The sequence below is a fragment of the Bos mutus genome, chromosome 7 (genome assembly GCF_027580195.1).
Source record: "Bos mutus isolate GX-2022 chromosome 7, NWIPB_WYAK_1.1, whole genome shotgun sequence".
Taxonomy (NCBI): Eukaryota; Metazoa; Chordata; class Mammalia; order Artiodactyla; family Bovidae; genus Bos; species Bos mutus.
The window spans coordinates 53,094,622-53,116,075 of NC_091623.1; the positions used below are offsets into that span (position 1 = coordinate 53,094,622).

The 21,454-nt window shown below is 40.3% G+C and overlaps 1 protein-coding gene across 1 annotated transcript in view; it reads right to left on the bottom strand.

Moving 5' to 3' along the window:
• Positions 1–10,060: 10,060 nt before the first annotated feature.
• The window catches only part of LOC138988506 (zinc finger protein 709-like), a 15,343-nt gene continuing 3,949 nt past the window's right edge, over positions 10,061–21,454 (bottom strand). The window contains exons 2-4 of the mRNA XM_070373612.1: positions 12,787–12,913; positions 12,370–12,433; positions 10,061–11,767 (exon numbers count right to left, since the gene is read on the bottom strand). Coding sequence (XP_070229713.1) covers positions 11,014–11,767; positions 12,370–12,433; positions 12,787–12,913 — 945 coding nt within the window. The 3' untranslated portion in view covers positions 10,061–11,013. The remainder of the gene's footprint in view (positions 11,768–12,369; positions 12,434–12,786; positions 12,914–21,454) is intronic.

A 21,454-nucleotide genomic window follows, 5' to 3' on the forward strand; every position in this document is an offset into this window, starting at 1 on the left:
ACTATTGGTGCTTCAAGTGGTGATTAATACAGTTGGGTTAATATCTACCATACCTTCTACTGTTTCTGTTTGTTGCCCTGGATCTTTTGTTCAGTTTCCTTCCCCCTTTTTTCTACCTTCTCTGACTTTAATTGGGCATTTTACCTGATTCTTCATTTTATCCTCTTTTATCTATCAATTACACATTAAAAAAAAAAACAAAAACACGTTTTTAGTGGTTGCCCTTGAGTTTTTGGTGTACAGTTAGAACTAACCCACATCCTCTGTCAAGTAACACTTGACTTCTGCAGTGGTTGTACAGGTACCTCATACCAGACTAGTCTCAATTCCCCCGTCTCTTATTTCACTCCACAAGGTTTTCATTAGCAATGTCATTGTTGTTATTTTTTTTACATAAATTAGTTTTTACATTTGTTATATATAATATAAAAATTGTCTTCTTCTTCTAATCCACTTTCATTTGTATTCTTTTTATGAATTTTGAACATTTCTTTCAAAGCAGGTTGACTAACATCAACTTCAATGTAATGACCAACACCCTCAATTTTTGTCTTAGAAAGTTCTTATTTATTTTTTAAGGATGATATCGCTTGATATAGAATCCTATACAGTTTAAAACTTTATTTATTTATTTTTGGCTCCCCTGGGTCTTTGTTGCTGCATGTGAGCTTTCTCTGGTTGAGTCCTGTGGGGATTACTGTGTAGCTGTGGTGCGTGGGCTTCTCATTGAAGTGGCTTCTCTTGTTGCAAAGCATGAGCTCTAGGGTGCAAGGGCTTAGTTGCCCTGAGGCATGTGGGATCTTCCCAGACCAGGGATCAAAGCTGTGTCCCCTGCATGGCAGGCAGATTCTTAACCATGGACCACCAGGGATGTTTCCCACCCCACCTACTCTAGATTCTTAAAATATATTCTTTTGCCTTTGATTTTTCTTGCTCTGAATATGATATACTTTGGTCTCCATTTCAGGTGTTTTCATATTTAAAATTCACTGAGCTTCATGTGTCTACCATTGTTGTCTGTCATTAATTTTTAGAAAATCTCAGTGATTGTTAGTTATACCTTCTGTTTCTTTCTTTTCCTTCACTTACTATCATTATGTGTATTTTAAATCTTGTATTAAAGAAAGTTATTCTGTTTATGGATATTTTTCTTTCATTTTGCATGTGTAATGAAAAACAACTCTTTTTTTTTTTTTTTTTCCAGCACAGGCCTTAAAAACAATATTTGTGCCATATTTGAGAACCCTCTTTATTTTCTCTTTCCCAGTTTTGGAGACAACAGTTACCCTTTGAAGTCACCAGTCTCATTGATCTAGGAAGATTTTACTTCAAATTTTTTCACTTCTTTCTCATGAGATTGGGAATCACAGCTTCTAATGCCATAAACTCCAGATGAAGTTGGCCAGGCAGCAGCTAGGGCGTCTACTCAAGAAATACTAGGTCCTGCAATTGCAGAATGGAGACTTTATGTTGTTTTGTAGGCATCCACTGATGAAACCTTTAAATGGACAAATTCACCATCAGTGCATATGGACTTTAGTGAACACGCTTGCTATCTGTAGCTCTTGTTATCCTTTCCTCAAGGGGACAGGGCTTGACCAGAAAGAGCTATTCTGGCTATTATCTCAGTGTGGGCTCTATAGTTTGGCTGGAAGAAGCTCTGAGACACACAATAGAGGGCTTTTGTGGTCTCGGTTTTATTCCTTTTTCTTCAGATCTGAGCTCTAAGTTTAGAATAACTTCCCAGCTGCATGAAATTATGGAGAGAGAGGAAAGGGAAGAGCACAGTCTAAGATCTTTATTAGACAACTTAAAAGCAGGGCTTCCCCACAAGAAGATTTACATTTAGTTGGGAACATTAGATTACTTCTGAAGGCCTGGAGGACTTTGGGACTGTGTGGCCAGGTGGGCTTTGGTAAAATTTGATTTCTACAGGCCTTCTGGGTGCCCATATTTGGTGATAGGAATAGGAAGAAAAGCTTCCAGTTCTCCTCAGAAGACTCATTCATTAAAAATTCATGCAGACTTTACCCTCTATCTCAGAATGTGCTGCTGCTGCTGCTGCCACTAAGTTGCTTCAGTGGTGTCCAACTCTCTGCGACCCCACAGACGGCAGCCCACCAGGCTCCCCCGTCCCCAGGATTCTCCAGGTAAGAATACTGAAGTGGGTTGCCAGTTCCTTCTCCAATGCATGAAAGTGAAAAGTGAAAGTGAAGTCACTCAGTCGTGTCCGACTCTGTGCGACCCCATAGATGGCCTCCTACCAGGCTGCTCTGTCCCTGGGATTCTCCAGGCAAGAACACTGGAGTAGGTTGCCATTTCCTTCTCCAATGCAAGAAAGTGAAAAGTGAAAGTGAAGTCGCTCAGTCGTGTCCGACTCTTAGCGACCCCATGGACTGCAGCCTACCAGGCTCCTCCGTCAATGGGATTTTCCAGGCAAGAGTACTGCTCCACTAATCTATAGCTATACTTGTTACAGTTTTCAGGCATTCAGAGGAATGCATTCCTGGTCTGAAGGGCCATAAAGCATCCAGACCCATGATAAGACAATCAGTAATTGCCATACAGATTATCAAGGAAAAATATACCAGCTAGATCATTAAGTTTTAAATATACATCTGGTCCTTAAACAATAGCCTGAGGTCATGAGAAAGAGTTGCAGGCTGCCAAATGAATGCCTAAAAAAAAAACCCCAAAAGCAAACCCAAGGACTGGGGAATCAAAAAGTCATAAAAATGACAAACTGGACATTTTAGCTTTTTTAACTGATTGGTCAAAAATTACATATAGCAGGTGCCCCAAGCCAACCAAAAATGAACAGATCAATACTGGTAAATATATAAACTGTTGCTATTCTTGCCTTTGGGGGCTCATGCACCCCTCTCAGTTTCTATGCTGAGAGGTTTGTATCTCTACCCTCTAAAATAAACTTTGCCTGTGTGAGTGTTTGCCAGTTTATGAAGTTCAGTTTTCAACTATGCGAACTAAGTCTCAGTTTCCCCTTTTAGTATGAAATGTACCATGGAGGAGAATAGTTTATATCAATATCATTTGAATAGCAGAGGCAAAACTGAATTTGGAAATGAGGGGCGCGATCTGGAAATTTAGTAATTCATTGCCAGCCCTACAAATAGACACTGTTGAGCTAAAGTCTTTGAGTTGAGATTCAGCATCCGAAACATTGAAAAAACTCAGAGGAAAACAGGTGCCTCCTGGACAAAAAGGAGGTGCTGGGTCAGGTCAGACAACAGCTAATCCCATGCCCAGACCCTGGAGCGAAGTCCCCGTAGTCATCCTAAAACCGCGCACAATGTCACCACACAATCGGAGGGAGAAGAAGGGCTGCGGAAGTTGTGTCGCCGGGCCAACCTTCCTGCTGAGACGCTGAGGGTACTGAGGACCCAGAAGAATCCAGACTCTGTGTATCCCCAGATCTGTTACTGATCGCGAGGTGCTGAGTCAAAAAATGACCAGTTTCAGCCAGTGCCAACCAGTCCCTCTGCAAAGTCCTTAGCCCGGGGGTGGGGAGGAACCACACTAACCATTCCAAGATTTCCTAGGTCTGAGTCCATTCCAGCAACTCCAACGAGCAGTGCAGATTAAAGGGCGACAGAAGGTACATGAGAGAGACCAGGCGAGTGAATGGGTCAGGACACAGTAGTCTCTGCACAGAGAAAGGCAGAAGTCCCCACCCAGGAGGCATCACCCCACCCACCTGACTCAGTGGCCTCTTGATTGGACAGATTGTAATGCCCTGCCCACCTCATGCCTGAATGAGGACCAATGAAGGTATTGTTAAGACCGCGGGACTCTTTGAGACATCATGGACTTCAGCAGCTCTGACTTCTCTATCCTCAGTTCTCTCTCAGAGTTTCCTTAATGTCCATTGAGTTAGTGAAGCTATCTAACCATCTCATCCTCCGCCAGCCCCTTCTCCATTTTTGCCTCAGTGATTCCCAGATTCAGGGTCTTTTCCAAGGTGGGATGTGACCTATTCAAGCATGGTTTTGGTTTCAAATAGAACTTTTTTCTACCCTGGGATTGCCTCTGATGTCCTCCACATCTTCTGCATTGGAATTCTTGTTTCACTTCAAGATGGTGCAAGTAGAGATATGAGGCTGACCAGGGCCAGACCTGCCAGTAAGATGGTCTGATATCCTCCAGGGGGTCAAGGGTTTGGTGCAAGGCTCTGTGGCCACACATAGAGCCATGCTTCTTGTTAAGAAATGCAGACACTTAAATGAGAATTAACCATCTCTAATTAAAGGGCTGGCTCCATTTTCATCTTTGATCCTTGACATAGCTACAGCTTCCAACCTTATCTGCCCTATCACCAGTCTTTGGTACCTAAGTGAAAGAATCCCAGAGCACTTTGCTCTGGTAGGAGGTCTGAATCAATGGGCCTAGCTGGGTGTGAGGGCTTCCCAGGTGGCTCAGTGGTAACGAATCCTACTGTGAAGGAGACCCAGGTTCAATATCTCAGTCAGGAAAATTCCCTGGAGAAGGAAATGGCAACCCACTCCACTGTGCTTGTCTGGGAAATCCCACAGAGGAGCAGGTGGAGCCAGGTGAGCTACACAGTCCATGGGGTCACAAAGAGTTGGACAGGACTTTGTGACTAAAACAAGTTGCCTGCAAAGACAAATATCAGCCAAACTACAGGCTGTGAGGTGTGTTCATTAACTTCTTAGGTGTACATTTTACACTGGAAGGAAATGTAGTTAATCTACTAATTTATAATTATTATTGAAGCATAATTGATCTACAGTGCTGTGCTAGCCTCAGTGTACAGCAAGTTTATCAACCACACATATACACTCTTTACTTAAATTCTGTTCCCATATAGGCCATTATAGAATACAGAGTAGAGTTCTCAGGTACACAAGAGGTCCCCATCAGATATGTGTTCTAACTATAGTAGTGTGTACATTTCATCCCAATCTCCTAACTTCTCTCTCCCTCCTTACCATCTGGTAACCATATGTTTGCTTTCTGTAGAAAAGACTATCTCTTTCCTGCAAACAAGTTCCTTTGTCCCCCTTTCTAGACTCCACATATACTTGATGACATATGACATCCATCCTTTTGTCTGACCCATTCCATTCAACAATCTCGTAGTCCATCCATGGGACTTCAAATGGCAGAAAATTATTTTGTTCTTTTTTATGGCAAACATTCCATTGTATATATGTAGCGTATCTTCTTTATCCATTCTTCTTTTGATGGACACTTGGGTCGTTTCAATGTCCTTTTGTATTTATGGACTTCCCTGTTGGTCCACGGTTAAGAATCCACTTTTCAATGCAGGGGACGGGAGTTTGATTCTTGGTCAGGGATTTATGATCCCACAGGCTCATGATGGACCTATGCCTTCACACCACAACTGGACATTTAGTCTATGGGGTGCAACGAAAGGCCAGACACAGCCAAATAAAACAAATATTACAATAAAAGAATTTAAAAAATTGTAAATGATTTAAAATTATTTTTTTATATGACTGAGTCAGGTCTTAGTTGTAGTACAGAGGATCTCCGATCTTTCTTAAGGTATGCTGGATGTTTTAGTTGTGGAATGAGAACTTTTAATGAGAGAGTCAAATCCTAGGCAGGTTGATAAGAAGTCTGGGGGGTCCTCAAGGAGAGGGGTCTGGAATTCTCAAGGAGGAGGAAAGGACAAACTTTTTCCCCCCTCTACATTCCTTAGGATTATATAATAATAATGTATCCTGCTAGAGGACAGTTTCTGGAAAAAACCTGGCTAATCCTATAAATTATGGGAGTGGGTCTAGTAAGGTCTTTACAACCTCCAGACATTCTTTTGATTCACTGTAATAAGTAATTAAAAAGTATATAACTCCATTGCTAACACTAGCAAGGGGGCACTGTTTCTACCCCCTTCTGATGTCTATGTCAGAAGCTTTCTATCTCTTTTATACTTTTACTCTATTACACAAAAGCTCTGAGTCTTTCGGGGTTCAGCAAAGGCCTTTCATTAGTTGTGGTGTGCCAGATGAAGTTCTTGGAACAAGGATGGAACCTAGGTCCCCTGCACCGGAACTATGGAATCTTTGACAATGGACCATCAGAGAAGTCCCAACATGAGATAATTTGATGAAAAGTAATCAATGCCTCATGTTCCAGAAATCTTGAAAGAGTTGTTTTAAAGTTTATAATTATGTTGTGTTTACTAAGCATCTTTCTTCAAGTATATCCTTAAATGGTGGTTTTCCACGAATTTTAGAAATGAATACTAATACGTTAATTCTGTAAATTATCTTTCAACACAAGTACGTAATGTTTAAAGGTAGAGATTTTTCCTTTAATCAGATAATTGAGTTTTTTCTCTTCCCATTTGAAGCCTGTTGAATCCATGGGTGAATTTCAGTGTTACTTCTAGAATGCAACTAGAGTTAAATGTTTACAATGGTCTGTTCATTCACAGGTGATGGGACATTGAAAAAAAATGAGTTTGATATTTTATTTAAATGTTGATTTCTGTTTATGTGGCTGCGGCACTTGAGATCTTTGTTGCAGCATGTAAACTCTCAGTTTCAACATGTGGGAGCTAGTTCCCTGACCAAGGATGGAATAAGGGCCCTCTGCACGGGGAGCACAGAGTCTTAGCCACAGGACCACCAGGGAAGTCCAGGCAGTTTGGTAGTATGATTTGTCTTTCCTTCTGACTGGTATTTGTTGATAGACTATGAGACTTGTGATAATACAAAAATAAATTTATAGTTGGAGATATCTTGCCTGTGAGTAATATTAGACATAGATTTTCTAGAGTCTATTCCCTTTCTGGTTCCATTTTACATTCACCTGTGTGATTTAAGAACAAATTCAAAGACATACATTCCTCAGATATTGGAGCACCAACACCATACTGAGACCTCTCCATCATCTGTAACACAGTCTGAATCCTAATTTTTTTAATTTATTTTTTATTGGAGGAAAACTGCATCGCAAAGTGTGTGGGTTTCTGCCATACATCAACATGAATCAGTAATAGGTTTACATACGTCCCTTTGCTCTTGAACCTCCTCCCACCTCCTACCCCATCACACACTTGGGCAATGATTTAATAATTAATCATAATATATTATTTTTTTGCATTGCCATGCAGCATGCAGATCTTCCCCAACCAGGGAGAGAACTGTGCCCTCTGATTTGGAAGTGTGCATTCTTAAACACTGGACCACCAGGGATATCCCAGTCTAAATTCATTTCAATCTTTGATCTTTCCCAGCATTGAGCCTTTCCAATCCCCACTGATTTGGTACTTAAGGTAAAGAATCTGAAAACACTTTGTCCTGGTTAGAAGTTTGAACCCTGTAGCCCAGATGGGATGCAAGGGTTCTTCTCAAACACAATGTGAGATAATTCATTAAACACTCTTACGTACATTTCATACTGGAAGGAAATTTTTGGTCAGGTTTTGCTTCAAACCCTAGTGAACTCTGACATGCAAATAACTACAGTGTCCCTAAGGAAATTGATTCCTGTTTTTTTCTGGTAGAAGTAACACAGTAAATCTTTCCACAAATTGGGATTCACCTGGAAACTGTTCTCCCTCCCTTTCTGATATCAGACAGACAGCTGATATCAGTTATATGTAGAATCTAAAATATGTCACAAATGAATTTGTCTAAAAAACAGAAACAAACTCATAGACATCAAGAATAGACTTCTTGTTGCCATAGGGGAGAGATGATGGCAGGAGGGATGAACTGGAAGTTTCAAACTGGCCTAATTAAACTATTATACATAGAACAAATCAACATCAAGGTCCTACAGTATACTATAGGGTCTATATCTTGTGAAAAACTCTAATAGAATAAAATATAAAAAAACAATGTCATATACAATGGAATCACTTTGCTATATAGCATAAGTTAATACAACATGGTAAATCATCTATACTTCAATAAAACTAATTTTTTGAAAACTGTAAAGTCTTTCAGAAAAGGTTCACTGGCAGAATGGTCCTATCTTTCTCTCGAGCCATCTTTTATTGTCTCACAATTTACATAAATTTATAGGCCTTGATTCGGAGAAGGCGATGGCATCCCACTCCAGTACTCTTGCCTGGAAAATCCCATGGACAGAGAAGGTGGTAGGCTGCAGTCCATGGGGTCGCGAAGAGTCGGACACGACTGAGTGACTTCACTTTCACTTTTCACTTTCATGCATTGGAGAAGGAAATGGCAACCCACTCCAGTGTTCTTGCCTGGAGAATCCCAGGGACAGGGGAGCCTGGTGGGCTGCCGTCTATGGGGTTGCACAGTCGGACACGACTGAAGCGACTTAGCAGCAGCAGCATAGGCCTTGATTGTCATAAGAGAGATTAAAAAATATTACCTAGGATACAGAAGAACTGAATTTATGTATTTTATAACCCTGACCCAGTGATTTAAAAAAATGAAATCATAAAAATAACCAGTAGTTCCCTTGCCTTACTAATATGATTGAATGAAGCTTCTTACTAATTAAGTTTAACTGCATGAGAAAATTTTTGCTTTGAAGAAAATGATTCCAGTCGTCAATGATAAAATAAGCATCTGAAAGCATTAAATAAAGAAAAACACCTTGCTTCCTTGCATAGCAATCCAATCCTCTAACACAAGTGCAACTCCTACAAGAAGGCCTTTGAGTGTCCTCTTACTGTTACATACCACAGTCTCATGGGCTTGTAACATTCGTTTCTTCTTAATTTTTATTGAAGTATAGTTGATTTGCAATATTATCTCAATTTCTGCTAAGCAAAGTGATCTTATATATATACAAATATACCTCATTATATATATTTCTACTTTATTACAGGATGTTGAGTACAGTTTTCTATGTTATACATTAGGATCTTGTTTATCTGTATTCATTCTTAATAGAATTTATTTCATCACAGTAATTGACTACAGGAGAGTTGTGATCTTAAGGGTCACTGGCACAAAGGTATTGAAACATCCCATGATTTAACTTTTACAGTTAGAAATTAAAAATTACTTTTGATACAAAACTGTAACTGAGAGGGTAACAGGCAGGAAGGCCAGGGGTCTCCAAATAGAGGAAATAGCCTGCAAGTGTCAGACATTTTTTATCTCTCTTAAGCGGCAGGAGGAAACAAACTAGCAATATTTTTTCCTTCTCTATACAAATTTAAAGGGAGGTTTCTCTTAAAATACTGTGTTGCCATAATGACACCCGGTTTCGCCTGAAGTTAGCTATTCTCGAGTCTAGAGATAACCAATGCCTTTTTCTTATGGAAATGTTTGTCTTAAGCTATGCTAATGTACTATGCCTTTACCCCAAACTCTGTCTCCAAGTCGGTTCCGCCTCTTGGCCCAGAACCTACTTGACAAACCAGTATGGATATTGTTCCCCTAATCTATGTAAATGAAACTATTTGTATGGTGGTCTGCCCTTCTTCAAGATTCAAGTTAATCATTTTATGGCCCAGGATAAACCATTTGGTGCCAAGATTATCCCAAAATGCATCTTATGGGTGAGGGGCCTGGTACCATTCTGAATTTTAAGACACTCCTTTCTTTTATTAACAGACTGCTAGTGACTATATAACATCCAGCTAAAGACTAGCAGAGGGGTACTCTTTCTGCCCCCTTCTGATGCCTATGTCAGAAGCTTTCTCTATCTCCTTTATACTTTAATAAAACTTTATTACACAAAAGCTCTGAGCGATCAAGCCTCGTCTCTGGCCCTGGATTGAATTCTTCTCCTCCGGGGGCCAAGAATCCCGGTGTATTCGCGTGATTCAACAACAACCTTTCATAACTAAACCTAGGAAAATGCCTGAGGATGAATTAGCTGACCTTCTATGCACAGGATAAAACTAACTGTTATTGTATAATGATTAACTGGAAAAAACTGCAAGGTTTTAAAGAATACTCATAAGTAAAATGGGAACTTTTTCTTTCCAGAAATGAAAAACTAGTTTCTTAGCTAAGAAAAGCTTCCAAAAGACTCAGTAAAATATTTGAAACTACAAAAACTGTTTGAAAAAAAAAAAAAACTTTAATCATATACAATAAACATATTGGGGGATTATACTGAGGTACAAATAACAAAAAATACCCAAAGGCTTCCTGACAGAAGGAAGGTGTTTATTCTTATGGGGAAACAAAGTCTTTTCCACATTGTTCATATTTTATAGGATTCCTGTCCAATGTGAATGTTTTCATACACCAGCACATAAGAGAAAGTGAAGGTTTTCCTGAATATTTTTCAATCATTGGATGTTTCTACAGTATGGGTTCTTAGATGTTTACTTACACATTCCTTACATTTATAAGGACCATCTCCAGCATGTGTTATTTTGTGTTTCTGGAGGCTTTCCCATATTCCATACACTCATAGTATTTTTCTCCACTGTGGATTTTTTAATGCCTTCGAAGAGAGCTGGGCCAAAAGAATACTTTAGAGCATGTTTTACATACATATGTTGTCTCTCCTGTGTGACGTCTTTTGTGTTTCTCTAAGGAACTCAAATAATGGAAGGCTTTACCACTGCTTACATTCATAGGGCTTCTCTGCCCTGTGAATTCTTTCACGTTTTTTAATACTTTCAGGACCTTTAAAGGCTTTTCCACATTGTTTACATTGATATGGTTTCTCTACATTGTGACTCCATTTATGCTTTTGAAGATCACAGGAAAAAAATGAATCCTTTCTCACATTTCTGACATTTGAAAGGTAAATCACCAGTGTGTGTTACCATGTGTCTTTGAAAAGTTACTTTCCACATGAAGGCGTTCCTACATTCTTTACATTCATAAGGTTTCTCTCCAGTGTGACTCCTTTCATGTATTTTAAGAGAATTGAAATTAATGAATGCTCTCTCACACTCCTTACATTTATAAGGGCCATCTCCAGTGTGTGTTATCATGTGTTTCTGGAGGCTTTCCTTAAATCTGAAGACTTTCCCACATTGTATGCACTCATTTGGTTTTTTCCACTGTGGATTGCTTCATGTATTTGAAGAGCACTGGCACAAGTCAATACTTAAGAACATATTTTACATACATATTGTGTCTCTCCTGTGTTAACTCTTTTGTGTGCCTTTAAGGAACTCAAATTATTGAAGGTTTCCCCACACTGGTTACATTCATAGGGTTTCCCTCCCCTATGAATTCTTTCATGTACTGGAACACTCTCAGGACTTTTAAAGGCTTTTCCACAGTGCTTACTTTGATTGGGTTTCTCTCTATTGTGTTTCCTTTCATGACTTCTAAGCCAACTGGGAGTAAGGAATGCTTTCTCACACTTCTGACATTTATAAGGTAAATCTCCAGTGTGTGTTAACATGTGATTCCGGTAAGTTATTCTCCACAAGAAGGCTTTCCCACATTTCTTACATTCATAGGGTTTCTTCCCTGTATGAGTTCTTTTGTGTTGTTGCAAAGAGTTTTGATATAAGAAAACTTTTCCACATTGTAAACATTCATAGCATTTCTCTCCAGTGTGACTCCTTTCATGTGATATGAGAGCACTGGGAGAAAAGAATGCCTTCCCACATTCTTTGTATTTACATACCTTCTCAGCGTACTTTCGATGTTCTCTTGATTTGTCTTCAATGTGACATTTCATGTATCTAGTAAGGGATGAACCACTCATGATGGTATTTTCATATGCACTGCATTCCCATGGTTTTAAATCAGGAGTTTCCCCCCTCATTTTGAGAGTTTTAATAAGATTGAAGTTTTCTCCAAAGGAACTAATGTCTTTACTTTCAGAGAGTTTCTCTATCATTGGCCTTCTGTAAATAATAAGAACAACATTCTAAATACCTTTATTATTTTACATTTTTGTATTTATTATGATTTATAGGAATAGTGAGGCTTTCTATCATGTGTGAATTGTAACAAGTTGAATATACAAAATGCTTTTCAACAGAATTTCAACCTTTCTGTTAAAAAGTGATATTGAGGGCTTCCCTGGTGGCTTAGTGGTAAAGAATCCACCTGCCAATGCTGGAGACACGGGGTCAATCCTGGGTCTTGGAAGATTCCATACGCTGTGGAGAAACTAAGCTCTTGTACCACAACTATTTAGCCTAAACTCTACGGCCTGAGACCAAACGTACCAAAGCCCACACTCTACAATAAGAAATACATAAATAATAAAATTATTTAAAAAAACCCTTATATTCAAATGTAGAGTTTATGAATATGAACTATAAACAAATTACATTGGAAACATGGAACATTTCTTCCATATTTAAGAAAATATTTTGGAGAGATTTTCAAGAATAAATAAATTTGAAGATGGGGCTATTTCTTTTCTTTGATTCCTATAAAATTTTCATTATACACCAAAATTTGGACATGAGACATGCTGGGTATCATGAATATGGCTCACCTTAATTTTTTCCCATGGTTTTTCTCCTGTTCATCAATGTCATGATGATCTGGCCGTTTTGCCACTGAAATGCAGAACCAGAAAAAAATATGACCCAAAGTACTAGAAATTAAAGAAAAATTCATTGGATTTTAGGTCCATGATGAATTCTGACCCTGCCCAGTTTGTATTTCTTTCTTTTTTTTTCCTGCCATGTTGTGCAGCTTGTGGGATATTACTTCCTGAACCAGGGATTGAACCCAGGCCAGAGAGGTCAAAGAGTCAAGTCCTAACTTTTGGACTGCAGGAGAACTGCCCTTTCTTCCCTCATAGTTTCTCTACCAATGTATTGTCTTTCCACACTCCACATCTTTGAACACTACAGACAGGTAAGAAACACCTCTAATAGATCAATATAGGGAATTTTGTCATTCTTACCTACTGATGCCAGATTCCTGATGTTTTCCAACATCACGTCTCTGTGGAGTTTCTTCTGTGAGGAATCCAGTAAAACCCACTCCTCCCAGGTGAAATTCACAGCCACATCCTCAAAGGCCAATGAGTCCTAAAACATCCAAAATATGTGCACAGTGAGACGCATGAGACTGACACACTAGACATTTATACTCCACTTGTAAATATTATGCAGCTTACGTATGATTCTGTTCTTTGACAAGAGTTATGCTATGACTTGATCATGAGAAACTTACACTCCACACTTCCTCAATAATGGAATAGCATCATGAAGAAATGAAATTATTTACACATCATTTCTATGGTCACAGTATTACTTATATCACAATCATGGCCAAGCCAGAGAATGGAGGGAAATGACAGGAATCCTTTACAAATGAAACAAATACAATTTCAGAAACACTGATTTCCTGTGGAAAAATTCTTTCATCTTCTTCCTTATGGTCTACATTTTACACTACCCCATGGGGCAGATGATCAACATTGCATAGGGTTTCAATGAATAAAAACCCAGTAAAAAACTGGAAAGCCTTTTCTAATTGTACAACCTAACATCAGAAGCCAGGTGACCAGTATAACTCAAATTTGACCAAAGCCCAGCTGTCCACACTGTCCCAATGTCCTCCAGGTCTTTTGAAAACAAAATCACCTGTACCTGCCTGAATATAAATATTCTGCTGAAGAAACACTGCCTTTAAGTTGGTTGATAATAATCACAGAACCTGCTTTTCTCTTTTCTCTACATAAAACTTGATGCAGATAGCAAATGATTTCAACCTTAGACCTCAGAGATGAAGAATCACTAACAGTATGTTAGACCACAAAATTTACTCTACCCAAGTGCCTCTGGGCACTTTGAGCTAAACTTTAAACACACAGTGCAATTACACACCAGAAAGACTCTTTGTCATCACAAACTAACAGTATATCCTGGGCCTTACTGCCTTTAAGTACAGGTTAAGAGCTACAGCTACATCAACATCCATAATGCTTTGAGGATGAATTTTCCTGTGATCATAAAACATGTGGGGGTATCATCATTGGCTTCCTCCAAAGGAACATAAGGCTTCTATCCTGCAATTTCAAGAACAAATGTTTTGCCAGTAGCCACTATAACCCCAGAGAGGCGTAAATCTAGTCTGTGGTTTGTGAATTTAAATGTGATTCTCCATCTCACAAGAAGAGAGTGAAAAACTTGAAATAAAGAAGTTATCCCACAACCATCAGAGCATGACTCAAAGGTCAAGCTGGAGTCCTAATACTGGGAAAAGAAAAGAAAGACATTTTAAAAATTCCTCAAATATTTTGTTCTAAAGGCCTGTATGCCCAAAACACCTGTTTCACTAGAGTCTAACACAAAGGCTAAAAATATAAAAAAACACAGAACAAAATATTCATGAAACCTGACATGACATGACATTTTATTAATGGAATATTTCAGGTACAGCTAGTGAAAATAACTAAATGAAAAAAGAGACAGAAATCACAAGCACTGAGGTTTTCCTAACATTAATGACAGACAACACCTGTCCAAGAAGCTCAGTGAACAAAAAATCAAAACTCCTAAAATGGAGACCAATGCATGTTATATTCAAAAGGAGGAAAAAACAAAGGCAAAGAGAATATATTATAAAAAGCCAGAAGTAAACTTTTATGTACAGGAAAAGACTACAATCAGATTGGACTTCTTTTCAGGACAAACATAAGCTAAAACAAGAATCAAGTTGACTGAAATATTTAATGATATCACATTTAAAAAAAAACTTCCTAGAATTTTGTTAGTAAGCACAATTAGGAAAATTAAGAATACAAAGCCATTTTGAGGGAAAAATTGAGGGAATTCGTCATTAATATAACAAGTTTGAAAGATACCTTTGAAAATTCATTAGAAATGGGTATTTGCTGGTGGTCAGCGGTTGAGAATCCACCTGCCAATGCAGTGGACACGAGTTTGATCCCTGCTTTAGGAACAGCCCACAGACAAAGTGGCAACTAAGCCAATGGGCCACAAGTACTGACTCTGATCTAGAGCCCTAGAGCCAGAACTACTGAGCCAGCATACTGCTACTACTGAAGCTCTTGCCCATAGAATCGATGCTCCACAAGAAAAGGCATCCCAACGAGACAACTGCTCACCGCAAGTAGAGACTGGCCCTCTCTTACTGAAACTAGAGAAAGCCTGCGTGCAGCAAGGAAGACCCAGCGCAGCCAAAAATAAATAAATAAATAAATAAATCTTTAAGAAAAAATTCATCGGAAAGAATATAAATTATGCAGGTGGACTGACTAAAAGTAGCATTCTTCTTGTTCAGTTGCTCAGTCTTTTCTGACTCTTTGTGGTCCTATGGACTGCAGCACGCCTGGCACCGTTGTCCTTCACTATCTCCTAGAGTTTGCTCAGATTCAATGATAAACATGTAGTCATTATGACTACAAGGGAAGAAAGAAAGAACTAATATGAGGAAGACATACAGGAGAAATGAAAATTTAAAGGACTTAGTAAAATCAGGCACCCATTTATCATCACAAACAAGAAATAGAGGCAACTTCTACTTCCTAAGAAAGAACATGTTCCTGAATTCTGTAGGTAAATTCAAATAGTCATTCTGTGGCACATAACTGTGTCTGTGAAACATTTGAAAGATACTCCAACAACAGATAACTCTTGGTTAAGGAGACATATTCAGAGTCTTCCCTGGTAGCCTGGTGCTTAAGAATCTGCCTTGCAACACAAGGGATGCAGGTAAGAACCCTGCTCCAGGAATTAAAGTCCTGCACATCCCAGGGCAACCAAGCATGCCTACTTTAGAGCCCCTGGTCCATAACAAGAGAGGCTGAGGTGCCTGAACTACAGATAAGTCAGCAAGCTGCAGCAAAGATCCAAAGCAGTCAACGTAAAGATAATGAGAATAATAATAATAATCTGGAAAATAAAAAGTTGAAACTTCAAAAACAACGGGGCAAGATTTATCCTAATATTGGAAGAAAGTCAGTATCTTCCTAGAGAGCCACATGGAAGTTGGACAAAGAAAAGGAAAGGAAATTCAAATGAAAATAGAAGGTTTTTAACAAATAGTGCAAGAATTAATAGATATTCACAAACACACAAATAAAATGAATGTTGGCACAGGACTACATATTTTACCAGAAAAACCCTCAAAACCATCACAGACCTAAATGTACAGTACAAAAGTAATAAACTCCTGCAAAATTTCACAGAAGGAAATTAAGTCACCTTGGCTTTGATGATTAATTTTCAAACAACAAACACAAGGCCTATAAAAGAAAATAAGTATAATTTCACTTCATTAATAGAAAATGCCTCCTCTGAGAAAGAGAGTGTTAAGAGAATGATAAGCTAAGTCACAGGACAGGAGAAAATATTTGCAAATCACTTATGTGATAAATGGGGCATTCTGGTAGCTCAGCTGAAAAAGAGTCCACCTGCAATGCAGGAGACCCTGGTTTGATTCATGGGTTGGAAAGATTCCCTGGAGAAGGGATAGGCTACCCATTCCAGTATTCTTGCCTGGAGAATCCCCATGGACAGAGGAGCCTGGTGGACTGCAGTCCATAGGGTCACAAAGAGTCAGACACGACTGGGCAACTAAGCATAGCACCACACATATGATAAATGACTAGTATTCAAAATAGCCCCACAACTATGAAAACTCAATAGTAAGAAGACAAAATAATCCAATTAACAATGGGCAAATGATCTCAACAGTTTACCAAAAAGCATATACAGAAGGGAAATAGGAAATATGAAAACAAGTTGAACATCAAATGTCAATTGGAAACTGCAAATAAAACAATAAACTGTCACTACACACTCATGCTGCTGCTGCTAAGTCACTTCAGTCATGTCCGACTCTGTGCGACCCCATAGACGGCAGCCCACCAGGCTCCCCCGTCCCTGGGATTCTCCAGGCAAGAACACTGGAGTGGGGCGCCATTTCCTTCTCCAATGCAAGAAAGTGAAAAGTGAAAGTGAAGTCGCTCAGTTGTGTCCGACTCTTAGCGACCCCATGGACTGCAGCCCACCGGGCTCCTCCGTCCATGGGATTTTCCAGGCAAGAGTACTGGAGTGGGGTGCCATTGCCTTCTCCAACACACTCATGACTATCAAGAAAAATACTCAGAATACCAATTAGATGTGATCATCCTCATTCTCAGCTATTGCTGTTCAGTCGCTAGGTGGCGACTGTGAGTACCATTCTCCGTATCCCCAGGGACTATAATTAACTATTCCAGGCTCAATAGGGGTGCTCCAGGCAAGAATACTAGAGTGTTTTGCCATTTCCTTCTTCATGGAATCTTCCCAGAGCAGGGATCCAACTGGAGGCTCCTGAATTGGCAAGGGGATTTACTGCTGAGGAAAATGGAATTTGATACCCCTATCAAGGAAGACAGGAGCATTCTTTGAAAACAAAATATACTGTTACCTTACTAAGTATCTTAAGACCCAGCTATACCACTCCTTGTTATTTGTTGAAATGAGGACAACTCTTGTATTCACACAAAAGTCATACAGAAATAGTTGTATGGGGCCCAGGGAGCAGAAGTTAACAGGTAAGCAACAAATCCTGCAAGAGTCAAATAATCAGTGGTACATCCATACAATCAAATAATGTTCACTAATGAAAAGGAATGAAGTTTTAATATCAAACTATGAAAACACATGAAGGAAACTTGTATTAAAACTGTATTGCAACCTGAAAGGAGACAATCTGAAAAAGCTAGAGACTGTATGATTCTAAGTATATGAAGGCCTTCAAGTACGTCCCCTCCACAGGGCCTTAGCTGGGCCCTTAGCCTGAAGACAATGAACCTAGGCTCTGCTCCCCATACAGGTGCTCTACACCACCACTAAAAAGTTAAATACACAAATCCTGTTTGACCAATTCAGCAAAAACACTCAAATCCAGTGTTTATGTGAAAACAAGAGAAGACATGTACAAGCCACGTCTACTACTTCACCCAGAAAACCACAAATAACTTCCCTTCATAAAAATATATGTCAATCATTATTTTCAACACAAGTAATCCTACTTGAATACTTTTTTGTCTGCAACTGTAAATCCTGGAATGCCATTGGAAATCGACCAAAAGTAGAGCACCCCCCGCCCCCATGATTTCACCATACTCACGCGGAGAATGAAACCAAGTGAAACAAATGGAATGTAAGAATGGACTATTTCCCAACTGACATTCCCATCTTAAGTCTTCGGAAATATTGTATACGGTTCGTTAAGCTCCATTAATTAAATATATCTTACAGTATAGAAAAAAGAAACTTAAATGAGTAGATCTTCTGAAGAGGACTCACAGGGTAGTTCGTCAATAAAGTTTCCAAAAAGAAAAAAAAAAAAAAGGAAAACCTCCATGAAAGGATTTCCTATGGAATATCTGTTCCCAGTAAAAAATCGGGCTAAGAATGGCTATCAGACAACCAACTTCCAGGCGGTTAATCTAGGCTTTCCGCTAAGATAAAATACCTACGAATGTCTCCCCACATCCCGGAAAAATGCCATCCAAGACTGAGCAAATAGGATAAAAAAAATTAAAATATTGGGTTTGTTTGAAATGCACCGCAGAGACGAATTGATCATTTCAATCGGAATCTTGGGAATGAGGGGAAAGACCTGGAAGTCTAATGTTTACTGCGGCTATGGGATCACACAGAGTCGGACACGACTGAAGTGACTTAGTAGAAGCAGCAGCAGCCAGTCATAAAAAGGGCTTCCCTGATGGCTCACTGGCAAAATTACCGCCGGCCAACGCAGAAGACGCAGATTTCACCACCGGCGCAAAAAAATCCCCTGGAGAAGTAAATGGCAACCCCCTTCAGTATTCTTGCCTGGAAAATTCCACAGACAGTGTAGCCAGGAGGGCTACAGAAGTCCACGGGGTCCCAAAGCATCGGGCACGATCGAGAAACTAAGGCCTGGGAGCCCCCAGACAACATCTAATCCTACGACCTGGAGAACGAGTCGCGATTGTCCTCTGAAGACCATGCATGTGGTCACGCACAACCTTGGAAAGAAGGGCTGCGCGAGCCGAACTTTCGGCGCGCGGTGACCAGGCCAGACGCCCGGGTCCCGGCTGCTGGGCCATCCCCTCCGCTGCGAGCTGGAGGGGACTGAGGTCCGAGTGGCGCCCCAGACCCAGCGTATCCGGACTCCGGCGGTGACCCCGAGGTGCCGGATCAAACCGTAGCCGGCTTCGGACGGTAGCAACCACTCCACCTCCGGTGTCGGTAACCGAGTCAGCGGACTCATCATTTCAAGTTGCTTGGAAGTTACTCTGAGTCCCTCCCAAGAGCTTCAAAGACTTGCGCAGATCGCAGGGCTTCTGAACGTAAAAGGGACCGAAAGGGTGAAACCGGAAAGACACCGGTCCTTCTCCGCAGGGGGAGAAAGGAAGTCCAGGCATTGGCGCAGAATTGCCCCGCCAACCTGCGGCAGCGGCTTCCTGGCTGGACAGATTCCAGTGTCCCGCCTCTTCCTCCAGAATGACAACCTGTGGGAGGTGGGATTGGACCTCCCCTGGCCTGTTACTTGTGCTTGGAAAAATAATAGTTTTGGGGTCTATGATTCCGTTTCAAGATGGAGCAAGTACAGATAAGATGGTGGCCCTGGCCAGTCCTGCCTGGAACAAAAGGGTCTCAGATCCTCCCGGGGTCAAGGGCTTGGCGTAAAATTGTGTGGCGAGGAGTGGAACTGTGCTTCTTAAGAAAGGCAGACACTGAAATGTGAACTCACCGTCTCTAATACAGGGGTCGCCTCCATTTTCATCTTTGGTCCTAAGGAGGGCTGAGCTTTCCACCCATCCCTGCCCCAGCCCCACTCATTAGGTCCTGAAGCTCAAGAATCCCTTGGCTCTGGTTGGAGGCCTGAATCACTCAGCCTTACCTGGGTGCCAGCACGAACCTCAGTCAAACTACAGCCTGTGAGGTGTCTTCATTAACTTCTTGGGTGTACGTTTTACACTGGATGAAATTTTATTGACTAAGTTATTAATTTGTTAATTTTATTCCAGTGTAGCTGATCTACAATGGTGTGGGAGCCTCAGTAGAATAGCAGGTGAGTCAGTCACATATTTATATATGTTGTAGTTTGGTCACTAAGTCGTATATGAAACTTTTGTGACCCTGTGGCCTGTAGCTCACTAGGCTCCCCTGTCCATGGGATTTCCCAGGCATAACTTGACTGTGGAGATTGTTGTATGTATCTCCAAATATATTAAAAGCATAAAAATGATTAATTAATGGGTGCCTTCTACTGGCGGGGTGGCCCATAATACTCTCCAGGTATATTCCAATTGACAGTATCATTTCTTGTTTTTATTCTATTATGGGAAATAGGAATACAGTTACCTTACATATATTTTAACTGTTGACATTATAATATTTTGTTGGTACACAGACGGTTTCAAAAATTAATCACTCAATCTAAGAAATAATTGGAATAACTTATTCAAGACAGATTTGAGGATTATAATCTGGGAAGAGCATCTCAGATAGCTCAGTGTAGGAGGAGTTGCAGAGGACAGCAGAAGCAATCCAGGCCTGGAAAAACTGTTAAAGAACCAGAAGTGCCTGGCAGGGATACATCCCAGGGCAGCCACAGAAATGGCTCCACTGAGCAGCCATCCTCCTGCAGCTTGTCACTCAGGCACGAAGGGGTGGGGTACTGAAATCTACATAGCCAGGAGGCCAGGAAGGCAACTGGAAAGGTCCACTGGCCAGTTTCTGGTTGCCATCCTGCGTGGGTGGGTTTTGCTAATACTTGTGGGTTCCCAGTAGTTCTTGAGTATCTTCTGTGACTTGTGTTTGTCTTCAGAGTCTTTAGGAGGGACTCAGACCTCCTAAAGAGTCTGTTCAGAAGGCCTTGCTACTTTTGATTTCTAACCTGTTGATCTCATTCATTTCATTAAAGACTTTGAGATGCTAGCCCAACCTTTCATCCCAAGAAATAGTCAATCTTGATCATGCTTTATAATACTTTTTTCATAATGCTGGTTCACAGTTACTAGTATTTGTTGAGATTTTTTGAATCTATATTCAGAAAAGAAAAAGGTGTGTGTTTCTTTGGTTATTTTTTTTTTCTTTTTTTTTGGTAGTTCTCATGTGGGTATAAGAGAAAAACAGGTGTCAAAAATGGAGTGTGGAGTATTGTCTGCATTCTATCATTTACAGTAGATTGTGAAAATCAGTAAATAAATATGGCACCAAGGGGAGCAGTCACAGAGTCCATTACACACGATGCCTAAATAGTGTCGATAAACAAATACTCTTGTTCTAGCCAAGGAATCAAGAAAGCCCAGCTCCCTCATTAAAAAAAAAAAAGTTTTGGCTGCACCTCGCAGCATGGAAATAGGTTTCCCTTGTAGCTCAGCTGGTAAAGAAAATGCCTGCAGTGCAGGAGGCCTGGGCTCGATCCCTGGGTTGGGAAAATCCCATGGAGAAGGGAAAGGCTATGCACTCCAGTATTCTGGCCTGGAGAATTCCATAGACTGTTTAGTCCCTGGGGTCACAAAGAGTCAGACAGGACTAAGAGACTTTCACTTTCACACAGCATGTTAGTTCCCACACAGCATATTAGTTTCACACATCATATTAGTTCCCAGA